This window comes from Fulvia fulva, chromosome 8 (genome assembly GCF_020509005.1).
Source record: "Fulvia fulva chromosome 8, complete sequence".
Lineage (NCBI taxonomy): Eukaryota > Fungi > Ascomycota > Dothideomycetes > Mycosphaerellales > Mycosphaerellaceae > Fulvia > Fulvia fulva.
Window position 1 is genome coordinate 3,212,750 of NC_063019.1, and position 27,551 is coordinate 3,240,300.

The 27,551-nt window shown below is 54.3% G+C and overlaps 9 protein-coding genes across 9 annotated transcripts; 5 read left to right on the plus strand and 4 right to left on the minus strand.

The window, feature by feature from the left end:
• Nucleotides 1-82: 82 nt before the first annotated feature.
• Nucleotides 83-1,846, plus strand: CLAFUR5_11448 (Delta(24)-sterol reductase; the record flags this gene model as incomplete). Its single annotated transcript, XM_047910596.1, has 1 exon — nucleotides 83-1,846. The coding sequence occupies one exon, from the start codon at nucleotides 83-85 to the stop codon at nucleotides 1,844-1,846; it is 1,764 nt and encodes a 587-aa protein (XP_047765490.1).
• A 278-nt stretch (nucleotides 1,847-2,124) lies between these two features.
• On the minus strand, nucleotides 2,125-3,054 carry CLAFUR5_11449 (uncharacterized protein; the record flags this gene model as incomplete). The annotated part of the gene is made up of 3 exons (XM_047910597.1): nucleotides 2,125-2,559; nucleotides 2,613-2,819; nucleotides 2,869-3,054. 3 exons carry the CDS (start codon nucleotides 3,052-3,054, stop codon nucleotides 2,125-2,127), a joined length of 828 nt encoding a protein of 275 aa, XP_047765491.1.
• Nucleotides 3,055-3,720: 666 nt separating this feature from the next.
• Nucleotides 3,721-4,477, minus strand: CLAFUR5_11450 (uncharacterized protein; the record flags this gene model as incomplete). Its single annotated transcript, XM_047910598.1, has 2 exons — nucleotides 3,721-4,218; nucleotides 4,274-4,477. The coding sequence occupies 2 exons, from the start codon at nucleotides 4,475-4,477 to the stop codon at nucleotides 3,721-3,723; spliced, it is 702 nt and encodes a 233-aa protein (XP_047765032.1).
• Nucleotides 4,478-4,768: 291 nt separating this feature from the next.
• On the minus strand, nucleotides 4,769-6,073 carry CLAFUR5_11451 (N(6)-adenine-specific methyltransferase METTL4; the record flags this gene model as incomplete). Its single annotated transcript, XM_047910599.1, has 1 exon — nucleotides 4,769-6,073. One exon carries the CDS (start codon nucleotides 6,071-6,073, stop codon nucleotides 4,769-4,771), a length of 1,305 nt encoding a protein of 434 aa, XP_047765031.1.
• Nucleotides 6,074-6,695: 622 nt separating this feature from the next.
• CLAFUR5_11452 (Mitochondrial carrier protein LEU5) lies at nucleotides 6,696-7,913 on the plus strand (the record flags this gene model as incomplete). The annotated part of the gene is made up of 1 exon (XM_047910600.1): nucleotides 6,696-7,913. One exon carries the CDS (start codon nucleotides 6,696-6,698, stop codon nucleotides 7,911-7,913), a length of 1,218 nt encoding a protein of 405 aa, XP_047765030.1.
• A 4,191-nt stretch (nucleotides 7,914-12,104) lies between these two features.
• Nucleotides 12,105-12,521, plus strand: CLAFUR5_11453 (uncharacterized protein; the record flags this gene model as incomplete). The annotated part of the gene is made up of 1 exon (XM_047910601.1): nucleotides 12,105-12,521. The coding sequence occupies one exon, from the start codon at nucleotides 12,105-12,107 to the stop codon at nucleotides 12,519-12,521; it is 417 nt and encodes a 138-aa protein (XP_047765029.1).
• A 2,371-nt stretch (nucleotides 12,522-14,892) lies between these two features.
• Nucleotides 14,893-20,257, plus strand: CLAFUR5_11454 (uncharacterized protein; the record flags this gene model as incomplete). Its single annotated transcript, XM_047910602.1, has 2 exons — nucleotides 14,893-15,346; nucleotides 15,393-20,257. 2 exons carry the CDS (start codon nucleotides 14,893-14,895, stop codon nucleotides 20,255-20,257), a joined length of 5,319 nt encoding a protein of 1,772 aa, XP_047765036.1.
• Nucleotides 20,258-21,893: 1,636 nt separating this feature from the next.
• Nucleotides 21,894-23,531, plus strand: CLAFUR5_11455 (uncharacterized protein; the record flags this gene model as incomplete). Its single annotated transcript, XM_047910603.1, has 1 exon — nucleotides 21,894-23,531. One exon carries the CDS (start codon nucleotides 21,894-21,896, stop codon nucleotides 23,529-23,531), a length of 1,638 nt encoding a protein of 545 aa, XP_047765035.1.
• Nucleotides 23,532-23,769: 238 nt separating this feature from the next.
• Nucleotides 23,770-25,861, minus strand: CLAFUR5_11456 (Heterokaryon incompatibility protein 6, OR allele; the record flags this gene model as incomplete). The annotated part of the gene is made up of 2 exons (XM_047910604.1): nucleotides 23,770-23,841; nucleotides 23,912-25,861. The coding sequence occupies 2 exons, from the start codon at nucleotides 25,859-25,861 to the stop codon at nucleotides 23,770-23,772; spliced, it is 2,022 nt and encodes a 673-aa protein (XP_047764896.1).
• Between the last annotated feature and the right edge of the window lie 1,690 nt (nucleotides 25,862-27,551).

Consider the following 27,551-nt stretch of genomic DNA (forward strand, 5'->3'; position numbering starts at 1 on the left):
GTCCTTTCATTCACCTCTCATATCACATGCTGGCCTTCTTCTGCACGCTCGAGGTCTTGGCAAGCTGACAGCTGTATCAGTCATGAAGTCACTGACGAGACTGAACGCATTGGGTGAGCTAAGAAGCAAATATATCTGCTTGACCTGCTTGAGAGATGCTGCAAAAGTGAGCAGTAGAAAGCGCATAGCCAGCTGGGGGCGCCATGGCCTGTTCGACGTCAAGCAAAACGCAGGGCCAAGGAAAGCGAGACCCAACGTCCGAAATGAAGCATACCTGCCACCACGATTACAACGAAGACTGTTATTGACAAGAGGTGGAACCGCTCCTACGTCTCTAGAAGAGCATGATCGCGAAGTTGAAAAGGTGGCAGCTAGTGTCAGAAGCTTCTACGACCGCAAAGAGAAATTCAGGATATATCATGGCTCAACGAACAGTACGAGGGAGTCAGCAATGGGCAGAGACCCAAAGACAGTCGTGGATACAAGTAGACTCAATCATGTCGTGAGTGTGGACGCAAAGGCACAGAAAGCTCTGGTAGAGCCCAACGTGCCGATGGACAGGCTAGTGGAAGAGACATTGAAGCATGGGCTTGTTCCTCCAGTCGTCATGGAATTCCCAGGCATCACAGTGGGAGGAGGATATGCAGGAACAGCAGGCGAAAGCAGTTCCTTCAAGTATGGCTTCTTCAACGAGACTTTGAACAAGGTGGAGATGGTGCTGGCGAACGGCGAGAAGGTCACAGCATCGAAAGAACAGAACCCAGATCTCTTCCATGGTGCAGCAGGCGCAGTAGGAACTCTCGGTGTAACAACGATGGTCGAGCTCCGCCTCAAGAAAGCCACCAAGTTCGTGGAAGCAACCTACCACCCAGTCACCAGCATGCAAGATGCCATCACCAAACTCCAAGACTTTACCTCCCGACCCGAAGACTTCGACTACATCGATGGCATAATGTACTCGCCCACCAGCGGCGCCATCGTCACAGGCAAAATGACCGATACCACTTCTCCCAACGCCAGCGTCCAGCGCTTCTCCGACCCCAAGGACCCCTGGTTCTACCTCTACGTTAGAGACAGCATCGCCAAAAACAACTCCCCAACCTCCGACGCCATCCCACTACCCGACTATCTCTTCCGCTACGACCGGGGCGGCTTCTGGGTCGGCGAAGCGCCGTTCGATTACTTCAGATTCCCTTTCAATAACTTCACTCGCGGTTGGCTAGACGACTTCCTTCACACGCGAATGCTGTACAACGCCTTACACGCTAGTGGTCGAAGCGAGCAGATGATCATCCAGGATCTCGCACTTCCCTACGAAAATGCCGCTGAGTTTGTTGAACGGATGGACAACCTGACTGGTATATGGCCGCTATGGCTCTGTCCATTGAAACAAAGCGCTCAGCCCACCATGCATCCACACTACGACGGCGTCGAGAAGGACGGCAAAACACTCAAACCCATGCTCAACATCGGCCTCTGGGGCCGCGCGCCACCTACACACTCCGCCTTCGTCTCTGCAAACCTCTCCATCGAGAAGACACTCCAGGAGCTGAAGGGGATGAAGTGGTTGTACGCTCAAACTTTCTCCTCCGAACCTGACTTCTGGAAGGACTTTGACAAGACTTGGTATGTGAAGTTGAGGGAGAAGTACCATGCGATGACGTTACCGACTGTGTATGAGAAAGTGAAGGTGGCGGATGAGAAGGATGAGAAGAAGAGTCTCGGGAAGAGGATCATGGAGATGTGGCCGATTCCTGGGATTGTGGGCTTGAGGAGGAGTATTCAGAGTAAGGACTATGTTGAGGCGAGGAAGGCGGCTTGGAGGGAGTGGGTGCCGAGGGAGTAGACGTGAGCCCATTTGTAGCGTGGTGTACAGGAAACTATCTATTGTAGTGTGGCTCTCGCAGCAGTGACAACATGTCTTGCGCGAAGACCATGGATGGTCTGCGTTGTCAAACTAGTTCAATGTATCTCTATGGTTCGCCTTGCTATATTGGCAGCCTCAAGACGGCGATGACCTTAGTGGCTGCTTGCTGGACGGTGTGGTTCTGTGTCCTGTTCGACCATCGGAGTCCCTGTCATGGAGACTCCTGTTGACAACTTCATGTAGAACAGCAGGCTCAGCTAATCGGAGAGCTTGAACGGTCGCCACTCTGCATGACTGTGCGTAAACGTTGGCCGGACGACATTCCCGAACAGCGTGCGATGAGTGGAGGGACAGCTGTAGGTATAGATGGTGCCCTCGGGGATGTCTGCCGTGAAATGCTTGTTGCAGTTGTTCGCGGGACACTTGTAGCGGTTTCTTGGCTTCGAGGCTGGCGTGGCTGGCAGGCTCTTCTTCGCGAGTCCGCGTGCGATGTCACCGCCAAAGGATGGCAGGGTCTCGAAGAGCTTGTCGAAGGCGAGGTTCTCACCGCTGAGGGGTGTCGAGGACCTCTCGAGTACGATATCGACGACGGCTTTGCGGAGATTCTTGTCAGGGTCGGGAACCGCGGTGTAGACAGTGGTGATGGCTGTGGCGAGCTGATCTTCGGTGGCGCCCTTCGCCGCTGCTTCGAACTTCGAATTTCATCAGTCTTGATTACTACGATACAGGCGATCTTGTGTCTTACCTTATCAGCTGCGAGGTCGGCGAGACCCTTCACGAAGTACTTCTCCCCAGCAGCAAACACCAGAGCGTGGAAATTCGCATTCGGTACGGTGAAGTCACCGACGGCGACTTTGGGATACCAGTAGGCCGTGCGATAGCAGAAGTCGAGCATGGCATGGATCACGTCTTCATCTTCGTCATGCAGCTCGATGGTATCTGCCTTGGACTCCTGTGATAACCGTCAGCTGTTGTTGGTGCGTTGAGCATGTTCGACCCGCCTCAAAGCCTCCATTGAGCGCCTTCTGGAACCACTTTGACCGATGAGTTAAGATGAGCTTGTGACAGAGGAACTTCTGCGCGCCGCAGGTGATGGTGATGTCGGGGAATGCCGATGGCTTGTTGAAGCTCGCTGAGATTGAATCGAGGAACGCGCTATCCGCGGCGAGCTTGTCGAAGCGAGGCATGTTAGTGCGTGCGGTGGTAGGTGAAAGATGTGTCACAGCACGGAAGTGAGAACCGAATTTGAAGTGTTCTGTCGTTAGCGGAAAGGGAGGAAAGTGGGGCGCTGGGCGTTTGCATGTGCTGCGCATTCGTTTCACTCTCAGCCCTGTTTAGCTTTTTGCTGCTACTGCATCAGAGTACTTTGGAGCTGGCCAATAGTGCAAGTGGTCATAGTTATTTGCGTACTCTACAGTTTGTCCAGTATCCGAGAGTTGCTAAGCTCGTACGCAAGATCCTCTGCGGTAACCATCCTGATTAGCCTGGGCCTCGCTCTGCCTTCTTGACTTTCGTCTCGCATCGCCAGCTGAGGCCCATGTTGATCTCATCGCGACCTTGCGTCATACTTTCGACTTTCGTTCAGGTAGTCCTCATACCTTGTCGGAAGTGCGCGACCCTCCGGCACTTTGCAGTTCAGAGTCCCGTCTGTATCATAGGCTCTGATCGCTAGCTCGCCTAAGCTCTATGAGCCTGCCAGTCTCGACCCGACATGCTCCAACTGGATCGAACGAAGCTGACGACAGAGCACGTCAAACAGCGGTGTTGATATAATACCGCAGTATCTGGCATTTTGGCCAGGAAGTGACGAGTGCAATGTGGGCGATTCGGACATCGGTAGGATTGTATCGAACTCATTGACGTTTCGTTTGAGGCGGATGGCGCTGGGGCTTGCTTGGAGTCCTGCTCGACTTGCTTTTTGCGAAGGCTCTCGTCATGTCGCCGCCGAAGGCTGGCAAAGCGTCAAGGAGGTCGTTGAGGACGGTGCTGGCGCCGCTGAGTAGTGTTGTAGCTTTGCCCAGGACAGCTTCGGTGACCACTGCTTGCAAAATTTTGTCGGGATCAGAGACCTCAGTGTAGACGGCTCTGATTGCTGCAGCCAGATCATCGTCCGAAGCAGCCTTGACGGACTTGATGAAATGATCCGTAGCCAGGTCTTTGAGGCCCTGCACGAAGTACTTCTCGCCTGCGGCGAACATATGCGCGTGGAAAGCTGGTGCGTCTTTCTGCGACGCGCCTAGGGAGGAGATGCACCCTGCACCGATGTACTCGAATCGATAGCAGAACTCGAGCATGGCGTAGATGATCTTGTCGTCCTCCTCGTGGATCCCGATGGTGTCCGATTGCGACTCCTGTGTCATGGTGAGTGGTTGCCATCTTTGTATCACTCGAGTGTAGCAATCTCACCTTGAACTTGCCGTCACATGCTTTCTTGCCGTCACATGCTTTCTGGAACCACTTCGACTGACCAGTCAAGATGTTCTTGTGACAGAGGATGCGCCGGTGATTGCATAGTACTACGAGGTCAGGTGTCGTGGTGGCGTTGTCGAAGCTTGCAGCGATGGCATCTAGACGCGCCTTCTCAGCGACTGCCTTGTTGAAGTGTGACATCTTTGACGAGTTGTTGCGATGTGCGATGGTTGGAGCACTGCAAGGTGGCTACCACCTATTGCGATAGGCGGTGGGTGGAGCGCTACGAGGTGGCTGTTATCGAAAGGTGCGCAGAGCGTGGAAGTTGCGTAGATGCAAAATGAGCTAGAGTGGGGCTGCATGTGTCGCGCCTTCCATTCACTTCCTGAGACAAGACAGCAACATCGGCGGTGACAATCAAGAAATCCGACGCGCTTTGCTGCGGTCATTTCAGATCCCAATGACCAGGACCGTGGAGCTAGGTAAGTGTGCTCAGCCATGGTGGTGTGCTTTGCGCCAGTAACCGTCCCAGTTGAACTTGATGCACTCATTGCCCCAGCTCCACCACCCAGCCATAAGATGTCGAGCAAAGATTTCCAGGACTCGAGGACTATCAGGCAACAGAGACTCCAAAAGCTGCTTGAGACATGGCTTGCGGGAGTGCAGATCTGGCACACCGACCAGGACTCTTCGTTTCAAGCCCACCTGGGTTGGCTCCGGAACGTCGTTGCTAGGTCGATGCCTCCTCCCGATCAGTAGCACTTCATACGGCTTCCTCCATACATTGTCGAACGGCATCACAGGCTCACCCTTGGCTGTGACCTTGAGCCATAGCCATTCTTCCTCAAGCTCCACGCCCCACTGCTCAAACAGACCGCCTTCGCCAAGGATCAGGTCTCGCACGGCTTGCTTGTTGGTGGTCCAGATGCTTACGAGGCAATCGTCGCTCATGAGCATGTCTAAGTCCATGCCTGCGATCAAGTCATACATAGTGTTCATGGTTGGCGAAGTCTGGTAAGTGGCGCCTGCAGTCTTGTGTGTTCGTCGCACTGAACGATTCGGCCATGGTGGATCCATGAGGATGAAGTCGAAGTGTCTTGGCGTCTCGTGAGCTGAAGCTTGTGCGCGTACCGCCCGATGGAACTCTCGCGGCTGGGAGCAGTCGCCCAGCAAGGCTGAAGATCTAGGTGGCAGGCGGAAGATGTAGTTCTGGTCTTGGTGTCTGACCTGGCATGTAGCGGGCTGCTCCGCACAGTTCGTAAGAAAGTTATCTTGACCAACATCGTTGTCACAAGTGCAGTCAGAGAGTGTCGGATCATCTCCACTCTTTACAGTCTTCACGGCCACACAGCCAGATCCCTGAACGACTTTCTCAAGCACAATCTGTGGTAAGTCCGTCCCATGATCAGCTTTCGTTTGACCACAGTCAACTCCAGCTTCAGAGCTGGTGCGTTTTCGCTTCGTACCTCGAGCTACGCATGGCCGCTCGTAACACCAGGGACCACCATAATGACGCTCGATGTCTTCAAGCGCCTGCTTTAACGTCGTATCATACTCCGCATGCAATTTCTGATCAACAGTGTTGTTCGTTAGCTTCGCCTTTGCTGCATCAGACTTCGGCTGGTCAGAAGGGAAGGCGACTTGCAACGCCTCACATGAGAGGAGATGATCTGAGCAAGGATACTTCTCTGTGCCTTGTGCTGCCTCGATCGATCTTGGTATATCGAGAAGCGTCACTGTTTGGTCGTGGTTCTGCCAGAGGATCGGAGACCTTGCGGCAGTGGCCATATCAGCCATCCGCTCTGCTACAATCGCAATTAATCGTCCCTTTCATGAGTGAGGCATAGGCCCTCTACTTCAGGAGTAGATCGTGCCCCTTAGCATAGCCTCACCCTCCGGCTCAGATCAGAATGCTCTTGATATGACCTTATGCCGATGCTTGCCGCGCTTGCGACCGGCACATGTTCTTGTCGAGACAGCGGACGAGCGGTCGTGTCTGAGGAAGAATCACACACTGCTGACGTTCTGGTCGGATATGATAGGTCGGAGGTGTTTGATGTTTGGCTTTGTTGTCTCCGAACAAGGGCTGCATCCGATCCTTTTGCCGAGGGCAGCGTCATTGCCGAAACACATCTTGATCCGCGCGAGCACATGCACACTTTCACACCCTGTGCATACTACCACACGACATTTCTTTGGCCCAGCGTTTGTCTTCCGATATCCTGGGATTCACTCCGGAGTACAGTCAGAGGCATCATTCCCACCACGACCCATCCACTCGTCCGTGAATGACCACGATCCGGCAATAACGATACAATCACCGATATCGCGCAGCATATGTCCGAGGACCAGTGAGACTTTGCAAACAACAAACTACTAGAGAGAAACCAGCAAGATCTCACAAGAGGCAAAGCAATCGATGAGCAGCTTTGCCTCCGGGCCAACCCACAATGTCACCCCGAACACAGCGCCGCACCAACCACATGACATGACACCCGACTCGGAGGCCATTCCTGCCAAAGAGCCCGCGATATGTCCCACAGATACCGATAACCTCATTCCTTCTAGAAAGAGCGATGGTAGCAGACCGATACAGCGGCAGAGCGTAGAGTATGCCGTACGGAGTGGCATAGCTGGAGGTATTGCAGCATGTGCAGCGAAGACAGTGGTGGCGCCGTTGGACAGAGTCAAGATCCTCTTCCAGGCCAACAACCCGCAGTTCCAGAACTACACGGGAACATGGTCGGGAGCCTTGAAGGCTATGAGAGACATCTACCTTGCGAGCGGACCCAGCGGACTCTTTCGAGGGCATAGTGCTACACTACTCAGGATCTTCCCATATGGCGGCATCAAGTTCCTGGCTTACGAGCAGATAAGAGCAGTGGTGATTCCTGAAAAGGCGCAGGAGACTCACGCCAGGCGATTTGCAGTGGGTGCATCGGCAGGTCTTGCGTCAGTGTTCATTACATATCCGCTGGAAGTGATACGGGTACGGTTGGCATGGGAGACCAAAAGCACGAAGCGAATGTCAGTGAGGGACGTCTGCAAGACTATATACAACGAGCATGCGCCTCTGCCAAAGGTCGGCGTGGAGGGTACAAACCTGCCAAAGACTGCAATTGCAGCTGTGGAGGCCACACAAGCAACGATAAAGGCTGCAACACCTTCGACCGGTCTTGGGAACTTCTATCGAGGCTTCACACCGACAGTATGGGGCATGCTTCCATACGCAGGAGCCTCTTTCCTAACCCACGACGCAGCAGGTGACTTCATGCGACTACCACGATTCGCGCAATGGACTCTTCTACCAATGTCAGAGCGATCACAGAAACAGCTCGCACCGGGAAAGCCAGCACCGCTCGTGTGGTGGGCAGAACTCATCACTGGAGCAGTAGCCGGCTTCGTCAGCCAGACAGTCAGCTACCCGCTCGAAGTGATTCGCAGGAGAATGCAAGTCGGCGGCGTGGTCGGTGATGGCCATCGATTGACGATGATCGAAGTCGCACGATCTATCACGCGCGAGAGAGGGTTCCGGGGCTTCTTCACTGGTCTTGGGATTGGGTATGTGAAGGTTGTGCCAATGGCGGCTACAAGTTTCTATGTTTATGAACGCATGAAGGTGGTCTTTGGGATATAGAGATGGCATGGTATGGTGGGGGAAGATGATTCTTTCGTGTACAGAGCGTGAAGCGCGGCGTTTTTGGGAGATGGTACAGGCATGAGCAGATCCTTGTCCACCTTGGAGACAGGACTGGATATGAAGTAGAGAGAGAGGATAGCGCATTCAATAACAGTATTCGACAACCATCACCACATCCATTCGACCGTGATTGGCGATGTGGTTCTGCCCGTGGCTGATGACAAGCCTAAAATTTGTAAGTCTATATAATGTTTATGAGAGGTCAAGTGACCAGCTGTAATGGCTCAAACGGCGAAGCCAACCCTCTCCACGAGTCCCTATCAAATGATAGCGAGCGCCCCGTTGAATCCTTGTGAAGGTCGTCCACTCGCTTCGGTAACGAGCGATTTGCTGGTACGGCCCTAAGCTTCTGAGATATCCTTCAGCCGAGCAATCGGGCAGAGAGTTTCAGGTCATGAGGAGGTCACATGGGATTACGATTGTTGTTGTTGGGAGTAGTGAAGGTTTGGGGTGGGTGACGCTTTTTGCTGTTCGTCTTGTAGGAATGGAAGATGTTTTGAGGGAGGGGTGTGAGGTAGGTGGTGAAGGGACGGGACGTGCGCATCCATCGTAGTAGGAAGCTGGTGGGTGGGTGCTTATGTTTTGACCTGCGCTTTCCTTTGCTTCGGTGTTTACCTACAACAACACTCAATCGATCAACCTAGTGTTGATTTGTGTCTCTTTCTCTCTTATAGTACCCGATCCAGAACCATTCACTAAGCCTGACCACTGTTCCCAAGTCTAGGAGGGCTTGTCGAATTTGCCCATCGCACGCCTCGATCAACGACACCTCCAGCTCGCTTGCGGAACTGCTTGCTTCACGAGCACATCTTTCCGCCTTCTTTCCGGCGCATCTCGCGGCAGAAGGAAGAAGTCGATCACATCGCACGAGATGTACGTCAAATGTGGATTGTGCTTACCCACAGTACACACCGCAAGACGCAAACGAGATTACATCTCCATCAAATGCCTGCAGTAACCCGCGTCCTTCAATCGCCGCGCGGAATCTGCAATCATTGGCTCGACGGTCCTGCCACTTATGGAAAACCGAGATCTGCAGCAGATGGTGGTTGTTGACAAGACCTTTGCAGCCGTCTTTTCCACGGTGAGCGACTGCTCACAAGCACTTCGGCCGGCGGTATCTCGCCGGGCATATCGCGAATCCCTGCTTCTCGAACGCTCACCCTTGGTTCTATCTGGCGTCATGGTCATGGACCAGGCCTGCGTCCTGGAAGCCGAAGTGGTGGCTAGACTTGTGAAGGAACAGACCGAAAATACTTGATCTTGTGGTTGGAGTGCAGTGACGAGATCCTCCTCCTGGGTGCGTCGATAGCGTTGGTGGTGACGTGAAACGACCAGCTACCCCGGGCCTGGATCCGGTGCTTCTGTGGCAGAATCCCCATGGCACATTGGATGGAGATGACCTGATGTCATCTCATATCGCAAGAAGTTTTCCAGAAAGAGGTGCTGGTTCAGGTCCTGCTGGAGGTCGGGCCCGATGCCAGGAGTGGTAAGTAAATGGTTGCTATGCGATCATGACGTTCGTGAAGCGATAGAACCTAGTACAGAATCTTGGGTGAACCGTGAGCCGGCCACTAACGCTGATGTCCCAAAGCAAAGTGCAACGAGAAGGACTGGACGCACCGACCAGCAGATCACGACCACAGTCCTCGGTTTGAGGTTTGGACGACTGTGTGTTAGAAGAGAGATCAGGACCGAGGAGTGGTGGACGAACGGTCCGAGGCCTCGACTCCTCACGAAGTCTGGCAAGCCAACCCGGCTTGCTCCGCGACAGTAAGAAGAACACCAACAAATCCAGCGATCGAAGAGTTGTTCTCGTCGCGAAGACGACCAGTGCGAATGCGGTACCGCAATTGCCAATACCCCCGCAACGATTGCAAAGTTTCCCTGTCCAGTACACTCATCTCAGTCTGCGGATTCAGTACGGAGAGTCGTGAAAAGACGTGTAGGACCTTGGATCCTCAAAGGACAGCAACTTGACACAAAACGTCAGTGATTCGGCAGCGATTAACTGAGCTAGAGTACATGCAGTGTATGCTGCGTATGCGACAGTCTAAGCAATGGCGAACGGAGCGTTGTACTTTACGATGGACATATGTCAACTTCGCGTTGCATTTCCTTTCCAAAAGACGTTGGACTGGCCTACAAACAGCTGAGCTCGATACACGCAGCGTCCTCACAATACTTCATCGTCCTCAACCCAGACTCAGAAGACTCACCTGCGACCTCCGGAGAGAATGGAGAAGTCACGGCTGTATGTCACTTCCACGTGCAATATCAACCAGTCGCCTGTGGTCGTCGCCTGACTTTCCCACGCGTAGCCTTGCATATGCAAAAGCTTGCATCGTCCGTCCAAGGTCCACTCCGTTTTGATTGTCTGCATGAACGACGTCCGGACAGAGTCTTCACAACAGCACTCGCAATCTCTGCAATCGCCGACATGGGCTATGAGTTCTGCCATGCTGATCATTCCATCATGGTATGAGAATTCTGCGTGCAATCTTCACATGTCTCAGATAGCTCTCCAGCTGGATAAATCTCGTGGCTCCACACCAGATCCGCGCCGGCGGAACATGGTCCAGCATGTGCAATTCAACCGGTGGAAGAACTACTCGAAGCGGGGGAGAGGTAAATCAGGGTCCTGTTCGAGAGACACACCCCGCGTTTCTTGTGTGATGCCGGGGTCGAGGTGGGAGAGTGGATGATTTAGCTTCAACCGCCAGAAACCGGAAGAGCTTGTGGAGAGGTGCCAGAAACATCTCCATCAAGAGTGCTCATCGTGGGCGGAATGGTCCACAAGTACTTCTCGCTCTCCGCTTTCGCAATACAGGCGGTGATGGCGAGCTGAGGATGATGATGATGAGTTGTCAAGGAAGTCGACAAGTATTCCTCCGGGTCCAACACCGGCACTGTCCAGTTCACAGCCGCAAGCAGGATGCCTTCGTCATCATTTGTGTTCGCAAGTATTGCGCGCGGTAATCCTGCTGGATCGCTGTAGGAGTGTTGTCATCCCTCGAGAATCCGGAGTCTGCAAATCCGGATGCTGCGATCGTTTAACATCCTCGAGGGCATGGCTGACTGTAAGTAATACATACGGCCGCCGGTGACGACTCATCAGCCTTTGTACAGCTGCAGCAAGGAGCGACAGCCTCCGAACGTGCGGACGCCGAGGACTGCATCCGATCGCCAAACAAGCTCGGCGGACGTTCTTGGTACCTGTGGTCGTGGCCGGAAGAGTCCTGAGTAAGCCTACTGCTTTGAATAGCGCACCGAGCACAAGCATAGTTTCCTATAGCAGCCGAAATAGCAGCAGCCTCGGTCGTGCAGTCTTATTACCGCTGACCAAAGGCGCAAACGCACGCAAGTCTCGGCCGTGGCATGTCAGCAGCAGCGCGTGGTGTGCGAAATGCGACGTGACCATCTATGATGCGGTCAACTGGTACGTAGACGCGTGAGGCAGTATGTCGCTCAAACCTGCCTAGTGAACAAACAACAAACACCGCCCACAGGATCGCCTCCTCCATCCAAAGGCGGTGACTCACCGGCCGAACAATACGCAGAACGACAGGAAGAAGGTCGGACAACGCGCCAAACCTTCAAGCATGAGATCACAGATGGAGCTCGGTAAAGGGTCTTCATGTAGCACCCATGCCTAATAAACTCCCCAGATGCCGCTCGTCGGAAGTGCTGACTGGACACGACCGGCCGGTGGAAAGGGCTGTCTGCACCGCTCGGTTTGACCGCAAAACTTACTCGGACGTACTATGGGTGGGCAGGCGTGGGACATTATCCCAGTTCTCGGCTGAGGGCGTTGCAAGTCATTTCTGCTATATCATATACCGCTCTGTCGCAGATCTCCGTGTTCCAGTTCCGCAATGTTTGCAATACAACAAGTAACATCTGACCGACCACATCACACGGCTTTGTCGTTTGTTGCCCATCACCTGCATCTTGGCTCAGCGTGACAAACACTGGCGTCGAATTACATTATCTAGCAGTCATCGCCAAACATTGTTGGCTACGAGACTGCTTGCCACCATTCTCTCTACGAAACTTTCAGACGCGTCGCTTTCGCCTCTTTTGGCCGAAATATACCGCGTCCACGACCCGACACGAGACGAAACGCAAATGTCTTTCTCTTCGACGTCAAGTCGGACTTCCACTTCCACAACACCACCAATGCACTCACCCGCGACACAACCAATGAGCATCTCATCGACGTGCTCGTCTCCGCGAAGCAGCTTCAGTTCTTCACGAACGTCGAATCCATACTCATCAGTTGCGTACCCAAGCTGGTCGCAAGGATCAGCACTGCGAAAGGCAACATCTGGCACTGCCAGCTCGTACGTGAGCGACGAGGACCTCTATGGCGACGATGGCGAACATTACTTGAGCGAGCCACCGCCACCACCACGATCTGCCGAGCGCTGGATGGCTCAGCCACTGTTGCCACCGTGCTATGCCAAGCCACGTCAGTCGAGCAGCGGTGCCAGCACATCGTCCAAGAAGAAGCGGCGGAGTGGTTCCCAGAAGCCAAAGGAGTGAGTGGGAAGCCGGTTGGTTGTGAGGTCGACGTGGAGTCGACAGGATATTGTTATCATTGCATTGGATGTTTGGAAGCATCATTATGCATACGAAGCCCGACTATCAGCATGATGAGTACCAGCCAGAAGGTACTCATACCTTTGCGACATTCGCAATGTCGCTTGCCAGCCGTGACATCAACCTTGGCCGAAGGAGTTCTCCACGGTATCTCCAGGTTCGCCTCGACACTCGAGACGGCTGTCATCCAATATGCACATAGTGGCCAAGATTGGGCGGCGACATGAAGCACAAGCCACATCAACCACGCCTCATGGTTGACGTGCGTTGCCGTCACCGCTCCGTATTTCCAGCATAGACCCACGCACTTTGGACGTGATCAGCATGAAGGGGCATCGGGTCGTTCGAGGACCAGGGTGGGATATGGCCGCATTATAGGTCGCAGGCGGATAACGGAAGGCGCGAGACGCACCTGATTCCGGCCGTGCATGAGGACGCGAAGAGTTAATCAGCACGACTCGCACACGCTCCAGCATGGTGATGAAGTAATGGTAGCGACACGAATACTTCGGCCACGGCGCGAAACAGGAACACATTGTTCGCCAGGAAAGGAAGTGTAAAGATGACTGCCGATGGCAAGTGCAGATCCCGAAGCGTGCTGGCACATGGGCGCTAAGAAAGTGCGATTGATTGGTTGTACTCGCGCCACTGAGCAGAGTCGAGATGAGGTTATTGAGATACCCAGCGTGAGAGCGCGACAGCGAATTGAAACGAATGAGAACATACCAAGATCTTCCCATCGTCCCGAACCTCTTGTGCTCGTTGAGGTGATTGTGTCCATGTGGCGTTGTGATCTCGTTGTGCAACGCGTGCGGTGAAGACGGCACACCCCATGTGATGTGGGGTGAAGACTGGGCAGAGACAGGTTTCGGTGCACGACAGCAGACCGCAAGAAGCCGCGATGCCGCGAGAACGTTGCATGCTCCGAGACTGTTGGACAGCATGAACCGCTGCGACGGTGTGAGGAACTATCGACAGCACGAGACCAAGGGGAGATGCAGCTCCAGGGATCCCAGTGGACGCATTTTATGACGTCCAGCCATTCAGTATCGCATTCGACCAGTTCCGATGACTCGTGATCTGTATGGTACCACTTGGCATATCCGCCGGGTGCGACTGGGCAGAGGATGTCGGTAACAACGTGCAGTGACTGCAGTCGGAGGCAAGGGCAGCTCGATACCGAGCCTGTGGTTCAATATGTTGGATGTGCTGTCGCACGAAGCAGGTCCCGAGGACTTGACCGCTACCTCGCCTAGCCTCGCAGATTTGCCTGCGCGCGACGATGCTGCGGCGGAGGGTGTTGCTGATTGATGAAGGTGTCGCAGGAGTAAGCAGCTGCTCACCATCAAGCGCGCGCAGCGACGACGAGATGCAGCATATAACATACACATCGACAAGTGTTGGTGTTGGTGTTCTACGCGCGAAGCTCGACAACAGCCTGGAAGAGTGTGATGGCGTGATAGTTTACGCTAGCGTGCTTGCCCTCCGCCAATGAGACGCCAGATCTCGTCCTCTGCTCCTCACCTCGTACCCTGCTGCTCCACACAGCAGCGTTCAACAGCAGCCTCTGCAAGCTCTCGCACATGAAACACAGCCCGTGGTGCGTGGAAGCCATCAAGAACAGGCCCGCTTTCCCGTCTGCATAGGGCCCTCCAGGGCCCATCGCGGCTACTATGGCCTCGGGGCCGTCCAATGGCGCCTTGCGCTATGGACGAATCGCACGGAAAAGTATCACTCTTGTCGTCTTCATAGGCCCCTCCTCCCAGCCTTTCAGACCTGTCATCTACCCGCGCCTACTCCGGACCTCCTTGTATTGGGCCTGCCCGTCTGGACCTCATCATCGTGGCCTAGGGGATGTTGGCGTCACGATCCCAACACCTACGCGCCGAGCTCTGATTTGGCTGGGCCTCTGATTGCATCTTGTGGTACTCTCTTGATGCTTCTCCTGCACGCTTTCGTAACTACTGCTTCTGCACCTGCCTGCAGTTGTGGTTCCTGTACTCCTTCACAGCGCTCCAGCGGCTGCATGCATCGAGTATTGCAGCGCTACCGGGATTCCATTCGCTGGAGTGGGGCTGGAGTGCACGAGAGCTGGAAGAAGACTTGTATGGGAAGATTGAGGTGCACAGGGTGTGACTTCACGTCTTAGCGCGCATGTCAGGGTACGTAGGACTGTGCTCGAGGGAAGACCTTCGGGTTCCTTCCCTGTCACTGCTATATTCGGTAAACGGCCATCTCTGAGACCGCGACCCAACATATGGCCATGATCGATGCTGTGGATGCCGACTGATACGTACTTCCAGAGAAGAGCAAGATGTCATCTGGACAATCGTCTAGGCAGAGATCAAGGTCCACCAGGTCTTCAGCATCACATTCACAATCACACGAGGGCAGACGATTAAACAGCAGAGGCTCAGCGCGAGCAACACCTCCACCGGTCACGCTGACTCCGGAGAACACCCACCAAGAGTTCGAACCATGCGCTGCCACAGCGTCCTTCCTCCTGTACGCCCAGCGCAACCGCATCCTCGTGCTCCATCATGACACCCTGTCGATCGAACGAAGGTTAGACCTACATATCGAAGATGTGCTATGGATCGTTGTGGACAATGTCAGCGAAAGAGGGTCTGGGAGATTGGCAGTCAGCTTCGATGCTGGAAAGACGGCCATTGTATGGGATATCCTTAGCGGAGCAGAGGTCTCGCGATTCTCTGCTTATGAGCATATGAAAGTCGCTGCTTTCATGCGTAACGGCAACATCGCATTTGGTAGGTCATCCGTATGGTAGGGTATTCATGGGCTGACAATCAGTAGGCAACGACCAGGGCAACATCATCTTGTTCGAGCCATCGACGTCAGAACACATCTCAGCTCGCACGATTTTCGATCCTATTACAGCAATCGCACCTGCTGCTGACTGTAGAACATTCGCCATCGGCTACCTCAATGGTTCAATACTCATCGCGACACTCCAGCCGTCGTTCACGATCCTACATACACTGAACACAAATCGTGCGCCTTCCAAGATTACAGGCTTGGCATGGCACGGCTCGTCGTCGAGGCAGAAGACTGATATGCTTGCATCGCAAACATACGATGGCGATCTGCGAGTGTGGAGCGTGCCAAAGGAAGGCGGTGATGTTCCAAACATCATAAGAGTCTTGCAGTGTTCCGAAGTTCCAGTACCCGGAGCATGCTGGTTTGCCTGGTCAAAGAATGGTCGCCTCATACAGTACTGTGATGGTGAAACCCGAGCTTGGGACGTTCGCACGAAAAAGGTTACTTACGACATAATACCGACTATCGATGGTGTGGTGGGCATAGCAAACTATGGTCCAAGTGCAACGTTGTTCACACTAGGTCGCAACCACACAGTTCAACAGTACGACATCAACCCGAGCAGTGTCCCATTGCAAGTGGCGACAGCGCAGCATGTGCCCGCCAATACTCCACCAACACCCCCAACAACACTCGAAGATCGGAGCAAGATACAGGCCGAATCAGGTGCCAGTCAACCTTACACCGACACAGAAAGCAGTGCCGATGAAAGCACGAATTTGTCTCCGCTGCAGAAGATTGCACGGGAAATGGAGTCTCTTGATGCGCTAGAATCAGAGATACGTGACAAGGTGATGCCATTAAGCTCTCGGTCGAGCAACGCTGGATCCATCAGCTCAGGTGGTTCGAGTCACAAAGGTCGCAGACAGCGCAAATACCTATACGATCGTCCAGACTCCTCCCGCGCATCAACGAGCACCGGATTCGATGGCACCGAGTTCTCCTTTGGACCGCCTCCCAAAACTGGGCATGAGAGCATGTCAATCCGATCGACGACATCATGCAACTCTCAGGCGCCAGCACCAGCACCTTCCCTCCACAACAGGCGGCCCTCATCAGGCTTACGCAAGGAGATTCTCCAAAGTCCAGAGGAGAAGCAAGATGGTGCGCCATTTGAGTTGTTCCCGTGTGTCAAGGCTACACTGCGACAAGTTGCCTTCCGCACGCCACATTACGGTGAGACTGCTCGTACGCCAGAGCTTCTGCAACGCGAAATGCTCAGTGTTGTTTTCGGATGGAACGATGATGCACGTTCCTTGGTACATGAGGAACTTTCCCGTCACGGTGCTGGTTCTACGAACGGTGTTCTTCTATCCAGATGGCTCGGTGATATCAGCGCCGACCAGATGGCTGCATTGATTGGATCGAAATCCATGACCTCGTCAGACTGGATGCTTCTCGCTTTGAGCTCGATTGGACCGGACTCTCAAAAGAAAGCCAGCGAAGCTTTCATCCAAAGATTGCTCGAGAAGGGCGACATTCACCCTGCTGTCGGCATTCTGGTGGGCATAGGAGAGATCGACGAGGCCATCGAAGTATACGTCTCTCAGTCAGCCTGGATGGAAGCCGTGCTGCTCATCTGCCTGTACCGCGGCCACGACTGGCAGAGGACTTCCTGGCTACTTCGCAAGTGGGGCGAGAGTGCTGTCATGAACGGCGAGGCAGAGCTGGCTGTACGATGTTTCTCCTGCACGAGTATAGAGACATCAGCACCATGGACATCGCCCAGAGCCCAAGACGCTTGCAATGTGGCACAGCACGAGCAACGAAGCCAGCCGCAAAGCGCAGGAGCCTTGTCAAGTCCTACCTACTCATTACCCTCACGCTCTGGATCTGGACGTTTGACACAAAAGAATGCGTCGCTCAAGCTTATCACTAGCTTTGGTGACAGAGGTGCTCCGTTGCAAACCAATATCAGGGAGCCCGGCAGTGCGATAGATCCGGCAACTGTAACCGCTGGAGTAACACCAATTGGTGTTTCGGCTTTTCCAATGTCACCAGGAGGACTTGATCCATTCAAGAACAATTGGGTACGTACTGCTCGTGATCCCACCTCCGCCAAAACAGCCACCCCGGGTGGATACACAAGGAAGAAGCGTTTGCCGTCGAGACACGATATCGAACGTGCGAAACAGGAAGTCGTCGAGATGGCTACACCGCTGACGGCAGCTCGCGACTTTGGTGGTGCTGATGCTGCGTCACAATCGGGTAGCAAGCGATCGAACTCGGTGGGGAGTGTGCCCGAGCCTGCCACTGCCCTTCGTCCCAACACATACGATGCCGAGAAGTTGGCACCTCGCACGTTTGGAGAGCGAGCAGACCACCTGCCATCACCAGCTCACAGTGCATTCACTAGGCTCAGACAAGAGTCGCGCAATCGCGGAGCCTCTAGAGAACGCAATCATGATCGGTTGGCAGTCCAAGTCGTGCCGACGGTCTTCACTGACGAACTGTCGCCTACTATGGAACGGAATGAGGCCATTGCGCAGAATCGAACGGGCACTCTGAGCCCTCCACTCACTGGAGGAAGCTCCAAAGCCAGTGTGAAATCCGCGAGGGCGACCGATGAGTATGTGAGCAGTGTCGAAGAGGCACGGAATGTAGCTCGGCACGAGCGTGCAGAGAGTCGTCGAAGGACTGAATCTCGAAAACCAGGCGAAAGCCGCTCCGGACGCACCAGAAGCCGCATGCGAGAAGCCTCCGAGAATCGCGGGTGCGACGTGAGGTATATCAAGCCTGCGAAGCGATCGCCATCTTCACCAGTGTCAATGTCTCCAGAAGAGCTTGCAAAAGCACAGGCAGAGAAGTCTGAAGCAGCCACCACCGACGACGAGAACTTCTACAAGGTCGCCAGCCCCATGATGTCTCCAGTCGAATCGCACAAGAGTGCCAGATCTGGCAAGTCCGATCCACGTGCTCGAAGAAGGGCGTCAGAGGACAAGACGGCAATTCAACCACCACGTACTTCCAGCAGAGCGCCCCCCGAAGCACCGAAGGCTGATACAAGCGGACGCGGCAGAAGCCAAACACGCACTCCAGGGCCTACGACAAGATCACCTTCATCTCCGTTACCAGTGCTTTCGGACAAGGCCTTTGTTCCGGAGGAAGAAACGCAAAGTGACGGCCAGCGCTTTCGCCTACGGACTCAAAGTGCTAGTCGCAAGGCGGGCGATGATCTACAGGCTCGCAGGGAGGCAAGTCGCACAAGGAGAGAACGATCCACAAGCCGTAAGCCACCACGCAGGGATGACTCCGAGTATGGCATTGCAACACAAGCAATTCCAGAGGACGGCTACCTACCACAAGGATCTCTCGCATCGATACCATCTTCTATCAACACGCACTCGACAGACAGCAAAAACAGCGGCCTCAGCAGAAAGGAGCTTGCAGCACAGGAGCTCGAAGAAAGGCGTTTGTCGCTTCTTCGTAGACCGTCCGCGCCTCAGGTCCCACATCCAGGCCAGTTGCAGACCCAAGGACTCGCCAGACCATCGCTGGCGCCACGATCTAATACCGACCTTGGAGACAGTCCCACTTCGTTTGGAATAATTCGATCTCACACTATAGATGCCGACCAAATGCAGAAGTATGGCAGGATCACTGGCACGTCCACACCTTCAGCGCCCATTGGTCTGCCGGCGACTCCCAGGGCCATGAGACATCCGAAGTACATGAGCTCCGACCCCAGCGACGACATCCCTACTGTACCAGACATACCTGGGAAGTTCAGCGATCTGTCTCTGTCTGGTAGTAGCTTGAGTCAAGTCACTGGCTCCGCTCTGAGTCAAGTATCCTCTGTCGTCTCGACTAACCCTCGGTACTCGTATGGCATGCAATCTTCGAACCAGATACCGATCTCGTCGAGCATGACCTCGGAGACGAACGATTCTCTGGGACCACTTCTCCCGTCCAGTGTCTTCACTGCGGGCAGCAAGAGCAGTGGAGGACCTCGCTCGGCTACCGCGCCTCCGGAAAGCACATCAGCGCCCGTTCATCCTGCATACAAGTCTGGCCTGTCGTCGACCGCCCGCCGTCTGTCTCACGTCCGCAAAATCTCACCTCCCGATGTGATGCTATCCACAGAGGGCGCACAGGACTACAGCATAGAGGCCGCCCTCTACAGCCCTGATGCAAACGGGGTCATCATAATCCCAGAGACTCCAGTGACTGACGAGCCAGCATCGGTCATGCCTGAGCTGCAGCACCTCGCCATGCCGCCTCCGCCTCCGCCGCCTCCGTCAATGTTCTCACAGCCATCAAGTAGCGCGTCTGGCATGATCAGTATTGCCATTGACGAGAACGCTCCCACAAGCGCGGTCGAGACCCACGCTCCTGCCTTACCACAAGCACCACCAATTCCACAGCCAAGATCTGCAACGTCCTCGCCAACAGCACATCGCCGCAACCAAGGCAGTATCAGCGAAGGCTTTGGCGCCCGCTTCCGTGGTCTAGGTGATCGCATGCGCAGCTCTTCACGCAACCGCACAAAGTCGCCTCAAACCGACAAGGGCGTGGCGCCATACGAGAGCTTCCCAATGCCGACGCAGACTCATCCCGCGGAACGACAGCCATCAGGCCCAGCACCGTACGAGAGTGTCCAGATGCCAAACCGTGCTCAGTCACCGTACGAACAGGCCATGGCAGCACAAAAGGGCCGAGACCGCAGACCATCTTTTGGTGTACCAGCGTCCCCACAGCAGGGCCTGAATGAGCAAAGCATCCCTCCCAACAGTCTACCCGGAAGCCGAAATGGATACAGGAACCCGAAAGAGATTCGCGCGAACATGCCCCCTGACTATGTGCAGCATGGAGTGTATCCTCCCGGCGGTGGGTTCCTCTAAGACCGACGACTTCGAAATCTTCATTACCACCATCTATTGCATCTACATCTACATCTACGACCACTCTACACAATACATACAATCATGACTTACGACGACGATCAACAACTTATAACCTTATACCCGCGCCTATCATACCATCTACCGCGAGGAAGGAGCCTTATCACGCAAAGACCGGCATTACTTAATATCGAGCATCGAACTGTAACTAGCATTGCTTTACCTGTCATTTACCAGCGTACCATTCACTTGTTTTGATCTCGTTCTTGCACAAGCGATGGCGCACGTTCTGTTTTGGCTCACTACGTTTCAGCGTCTGTTGGCACCTTTCACTTCTGTACAAAGCATCTTGCTTGCAGGCACTGCTGCCTTACTGTTATCGTATCTTCTGCACAAGCATTTCGTTGGACAGGTCATCTGCAGAGAAACAGGTTCTGCCTCACGGCATGGAAAGGACGGATGGTTCGGCACGGGGGAATTACGATGGTGGACTTCAATTGTTCATTGGTTGGGATCAGGCACAAAGAGACATAACAGCGCAGAAATTCGACGGCCGCAGGAGCGATTTCTTGTTTGGATAGATTGAGTTTGGGCTGTGATAGCATTAGAAACGATAGGGCCATGCAATGCAATGCAGTGCAATGCATTCTCTGTTGTACGACCTATTCTCGGTTGCGCAGTTCACGATGTGATAGTGACTTTAAGGCCTGCTGCTCATGCAGATGTCGAAAGGTTCGTCACGGTTCAAGACATGGGGTCGGAACGCCACATGGCTCACGGCGGAATTTCTCGAAGGACCTTGTGCAAGAGAGGTGTCTGGGTAGTTCCTGCTTTGAGAAGTGGCCGCAGAGTAGGTCGCACGTTGTCAGTGTAGCAGTAGTACAGCCACGACGAAGATTCTTCTTCGAAATTGTACGACCTTCACCCTTCCGTACCTGCATCACACTCCTTCGGGACGGACTCGAGTGCTGGAAGTTGGCATTGACATCCATCTACGTGAGGCGGGACAGCAACAGCAACAGCTCCACTCACACCTGTCTCCTCTCTGGTTGCCGGAGTCCATCTGCACGCACTTTCAGCACGACAGGGATGCATGCATAGAAGTACCGACACTACGGTGAGGCGTGGTAGGTAATACATGCAGAGAAATATTTTGAGCGCTGCAGGAACGCTTTCTTCCCCGGTTGGAGGTGCTGAGCACAGCGGCGGGGGAGGGTGTGTGAGATGGTCGGAACGTTCATGCGTAGGATATGCAGGTTGAGGTAGCGACCGGTTGAGAGGGGTTTGAGAGCAAGAGTGAGGCTCGTGAGCTTGTGTAGCTTGCTAGGCGCAGCTTTGTGTGCTGTTCGTGGGGTGGGGTGCTCGTTATGAGCGTGTATCCTGGCGGTCATGGACAATGGCACGTCTGTGCTGTCGATGCACACGCGATGAACATGTGATGAAGTGAATGTTGATGCAGAGGAGAGCGATCGTGGTTGCCTTGTGTTTGGATTCACCTTCACAATCCTGGTTGCGGGCGGAGCGGTCCACTCGCTGCCGAAGGACCCACCATGAGCGTGGAACTCCTTCCGCTGCATGACATCTGACAGAAACATAGACAACATTGAACATCACAACACTTGCTGGCCAGGTCGAAATGCCGCCCAAAGTACTGGCCAAGAACAATGACCGGGCAAATGGAGTCCTGCCAGTCACAGCGGCAACACGCGCCGCAGCCACTACCAAAGGGCCAGCACCACGACTGAAGCTTGAGATACGGCGGCTGCCACCAGGACTTACACTGACCGAATTCGAGGAGACGTTGGGCGATGAGTGGAAGCTAGGCAATGGCAAGGTGGATTGGCGGGAGTACAAGCAGGGCAAGGTCAAGCTCGGCTTGGGCAAGATGCCGGAGCAGAGCAGATGTTACATCCATGTTGCGAACGAGGGCCTAGTGAAGGATTTGGAGCAGAGATTCCTCGCAGTCATCTTCACGGACAAGGCAGGCACCCATAAGAACCCGGACCTGAAGCACTTGCCGCCAGTACTTGAGTTTGCGATGAACCAGAGGACACCGCTCACCACGAAGGCACGAGTCGACAGTAGGCAGGGCACCATCGACCAGGATCCGGAGTTCATGACGTTCTTGATGGCAGAAACAGAGCCCATTACGAAGGCAGCAGCTCTCGATGCTGTGGGCGTTGAGAAGAAGGAGGGTGACAAAGTCGAAGTCAAGACGACTCCGCTGATCGAAGCACTTCGCGATAAGAAAGCGAACAAAGCCAAGGCAGCGGAGTCAAAGGCTGCTGAGAAGAAGGATGCTAAGGGACATGCCAGAACAGAGAGCAAAGATGCGGTCCCTGCAAAAGCGGATGCGAAAGACGACAAGAACGCCAAGCAGAAGGTAGATCAGGCTTCAAAGGAGGCTGTAAAAGCGCTCAACAAGCAAGTTGCCAACAAGCAGCAGCAAGCACAACAACGTCCAGCCTCACCTTTGCCACCCACAGCGAAGAATGCATCGCCCGCCAAGACGAAGAAGGCGGCGCAGAATACGTCTCAATCACCAAAACCTCAAAATGCGACGCCTACACAGCCAGGCGTCAAAAATGCTCCCACTGGGCCAGCTGCTGCGGCGCAAACTCCGGGTCAACGTCCGCCAAGAGAGCCAAGGCAACGAGGAGGTGTCGATGGCATCAAGAAAATGCTTCAGAAAGACCTCGGGATCAAGCCGAAGCCTGCACCCACAGCCGGACAGCCAGGAAGCGCTGGATCCTCAACACCAGCATCACCCGCACCGAACAATCGCAACACACAGCAACAGAAGCAACCCGCGTCGCCAGCGCCAGCAGCACCAGCGAATATGAAGACACCACCCACTGCACCGAAAGCACAACAGCAGGCTCAACCTGTTCCCACCGCGCATTTGACCAAAGCATATCTCAAGCACGCAATTCCAAGTCAAGGCATGACAGAGATGCTCATTCAGCAAGCTCTGTCGCAGTATGGTCAAGTCAAGAGTGTTACGATCGATCCGCGGAAGGGTACTGCAATTGCACTGTTCAAAGACAACGAAAGCTTGAAGAAAGCCATAGAAGCAAAACGTGTGCCGGTCGCGCAAGGTACTGTCGAGATCCTTGAATTCAAAGACCGACCAGCGGGAGGTGGTCCTGCTCGAGGTGGGTTCAGAGGCGGACGAGGAGGGCGTGGTGGAGCAAGAGGTGGAGCGCAGTCTGCTGCGTCGTCGGTGCCACCTGCAGCAGCACCAGCAGCGTCGAAGCCAAATGACGGAGCATGATCGCAGAAGACGCTTGCATAACAGCTAAATGTCCGCTAATGATGGGCTATGAACAATCGGTTATTGATGCTAGATGCTCGCTTGCAAGCACGGTCTGGCGGAACTTGGTATCTCGAAGCAGAATGCTCATAACAGACGTGACCATGCCCCGCACCACCCTGAGGCAATCTTGGGGTATTATCCCTCCCATGCTCTTCTTCCCATTTCCTCGCGAGCTCCTGTGACTCCTCCTGTCATTTCATCGAATCTTGAACCATTGCTTCGCCTGCTCAAGTCGGTTCTGTTTGTTCAGCGTGCGGATGTACTCGCCCTAGCACATCAACCACAGTCAGTACTCAACCTCACCCTAGCCACCCTCTTCGAGGAGCAGAACAACTTACATGCATAATCTCCTCCACATAACAATCCCCCACAAAATGCCAATAATGCGCCTGCGGCCTCAACACAAACGGCACAGTCCCCCCAAACAAAATCACCACTACATCACCCACCTGCACATTATCCGTTCCCAATCCTAACGCGCCCCGCTCAGTAATGTACACAGTCCTATGATGACCGCCCTTCATCATCGCTGACAACGCGTACGTAGCGTCAGGATTATCGGCAGCGAGGTCCGTATCAAAGTCTTTGACGTCTATACTTCGCGTCGTGGAGCTGGCGCGCGAGGCTTGCGATTTCATCGAGTGGACTGAGCCTGTTTCGGAGGCGTAGCCGTCGTCTTGGGGTGGGGCGTCAGAGGAGGTGGGGACGTTGGCGGTGGACCAGAAGCCGTGGAAGAGGCGGGAGGCGTGTTCTTTGCCGTCGTGGAGGCTGCGACCTGTGGCGTCTTGGCCTGCTGCGCATGTCATGCTGAATTTCCGAGCGAAGTCTTTTGCTGTCCAGGCTGGGAGCGCTTCGCGGGCCCAGGAGTAGGTTTCATGGAGCACGGCGGCTGCGGTGAGAGTGTCGTTCCAGCCGGATGAGCTTGAGTCACCGGCTTGTTTCCAGCGCATGCAGTCTGAGACGTCGATAATGGTGTCGACTAGCACTCCTTGCACGCGGAGCACGCGGGAGGAGTCGTTGGGCCAGAGGACGAGGGAGAGGAATTCGTTTGCGTTGAAGCGGAAGCTGCGGTAGGATATAGGGTTGATGTGGTAGTGGCCTCGAAGATCCATGCGCAGGGCCCAGGAGGGGAAATCATCGGGCTCGCCGCGCTTGCGATGGAAGGGTCGCAGACTGTGAGCGTGTTTGAGGATTCCGAGGCTGCGGGTTTCTGAAATGGCGGCTTTGGTTGCTTTGGCGTAGACTTCCACTACTGGTTCTTCGTAGATGGGAATGACGCGGTGGATGGAATCGGGCTTTTGGGCGGAGCGGTGACGGAGGCCGAGGATAGAGTAGACCATGTCGTGGGGGTCTTCGCAGTTGAAAGTGTAGACTACTCTGAGCAAGCTGGCTAGCTTTTGTGATCTGTGCCGTCTCAAGGTCAAGATAGTCGCAGCGTTCTCAAATCCAGTTTGAGCGCTCTTCTTTGGATTCTTGGGTAATAGATGTCGTCTCTCGTAGAGATATGTTGCGACTAGAGCGACTTCATCAAAGTCCACTGCAGATGGATAATTTCCTTGATAGCATAATGCTTGCTTGGCTAGTGCGACTTCTTGAATCACCCAAGCTCTTGTGAACCATCGGTTCGCGTACAGCGAGTAGACTGAAGGCCATCCAGAATATGTAGAGAGCTTTCGCGGATCCGTGCTAAGAGGAGGACTTTTGTTTGAGCCTGAATGTGGCGTCTTGAGTCGGTCAGGTAATGTGGGATCCATGGTCTCGAGCAGTGTCCGAACAGATCCCAGAGCGGGTTCAGCAACAGAATTGTCTTCGCCGAACCAGATACATACTCGCGTCGCCTTTGAGAAGACATCGCCCATATACGAGACTTGGTTGTTGCGCTCGTGCTTGTCCTCTTGGTCGATACAGACTGCATCAATCCAGACACGGTAGTGGCCATGGCGAAGACAAACAGCTGACAGAGCTTCGTGCGCGTTCTTTGGAATCGTCAATGAGCGTCCGTTGACGACTATGGTTCTGCCTATGGCCTTCGCCTCATCACCGCCCCAGCTGTATGAGATGGCATCGTAATGAGGGACGATCCGGTCCGACAACGAGATGTATTCCCATCGAAAGATCAATTCAGACGGTGTTGGTGGCGTCTCCGCTACAGTACCATTCTGCACGAACCTGTCCAGGCGGTTGTCCTGCTCGAGGCAGAGGATGCGGATTTCCTTGCGGTCTGGCGCTAACTTCCGGTACAGCTCATCCTCGGCGTAGATGTGGCCGTTCGCACCGTTAGTACTCATCTCACATCACCTCGAACATACGCTACGTCACGGTATAGCTAGAGCTTTGGCCGCGGGCAAGATATTGGATGCATGAGATAGTGCTTGCAGCAGCTGAGAATCATGACAGTGAAGACAGAAACGTGGGTGATGAGGAGAGCGGGAGGTACCTCTAAGGTTCACGGCCGCAGCGATTAGACGATCTCAGACCGGAAGCAGGCGTGGTGGGCTGGGTGAGCTGCGAGGGTGCGGCACAGCTGTTTGTCGGAGGGTCTCATGTTGCTGGCTCGGTGATAGCTCGCCATTGGCTGCGTGACGGAAGGATGCGCTTCGAAGCGCCGGAAGGCAGGCATGGCACACCGCGTCCAGATCGTTCATTCGCGTGATAGAGAAGCGTCTTGCTGCCACGAGTGAACCTAGATAGGGTAGATACGCGATCAGGAGGATTTTGTGCCCGAATTTCTGGTTTCACGCTCTGGGGAGGTCGTCGCTATGCGAATCCATACGCATCCTGGCGATCTTCTGTAGGCGCTGGTGTCATGGCAGTGGTAGTCCTGCTTGAGAGGCGTCGTGAGGATGAAGGTTATTGCAATGCACCTCGCGTGCCCTGTGGATATGTACTGCAGAAGCGAGCTGTACGTTGATGAAGTTCGCATAGTTAAGATGCAGCCGGCGGAAGAGATTAGACGCCGGCATGGTTGCCGAGCACGGACTGTGGATACACTATGGATACCGCCATGGACATCAGGGACACTCTCTGGGATCACATGATGTGTCTGTGTCTCGTTCGAGGTCGTGTAGTCAGTCCAGCGCGATACCGTTCATCTCTGCATAAACATATCTCTATCAACTGTGTGTAATGGACTGGAATTACCCATCGCTTCAAAGGTGCCTCAGTCGGCTCCATGCTCTGCTGATTCCCGATAACAGGTCGCGACGAGCAAGAATCTCACGAGAACACCGAGTCATTCTTGTTATGGGATCATCAAGTCTGGGAAGCCCATGATGATAATCTGTGTACCAACTCCCCTGGTAGGAGCAGGTCGAGAGCCTTAGATCAGAAGCACCTCTGTTGAGGCTTATTGAGAATCCCTTTGTCGAGCAGCCGATAGAACGGGGGGAAAATCCGGAAGCTGGTCGAGATGGGATGTCTTGCATGGAGAAGAAGTGCTTCAAAATCAGGCCCAGCCCGGAAGAACACCACTATGGCTACACTTTGCTCTAAGTCGTCCCGAAATACCAGACCGCACTCTGATGCCCTGGCCTCATCCCAGTAATCCTCTTCCATAGTCCTGCTCAGCTTGCGGTACGATGGGTGTTCTTACCTTGTTGAAGATCATCTTCTACCATCGGCGAGCTCTGTCGAAGGCAGGACGATGCAACTTGCAACTTCCATGATTTTTGCAAAGCAGTTACCTCTCGTCAAAGATGCTGTTGTTCAGGCAAGCCTGATGGCGGAGTGCCACTGGGCGATCATGAGTATGCTCGAGCTGCGTGATTGCTACATGTAGCTGTACCTCCTGCCTTCTTGGGGCTTACTTGCCTACTATGCGCCTCATACCTTCTCTCAAACCATGCTTCCCTATCATGCAGTTGCCAGTGGGGTTGATGTCGTGGCCATGAACCTGCCGCAAAGGGGTCAGCTACTGCCCAACTCTTGGACTGACCTACCTCTGTCGTTCCACCATGGCTCCCTATTACAGCTTGCCAC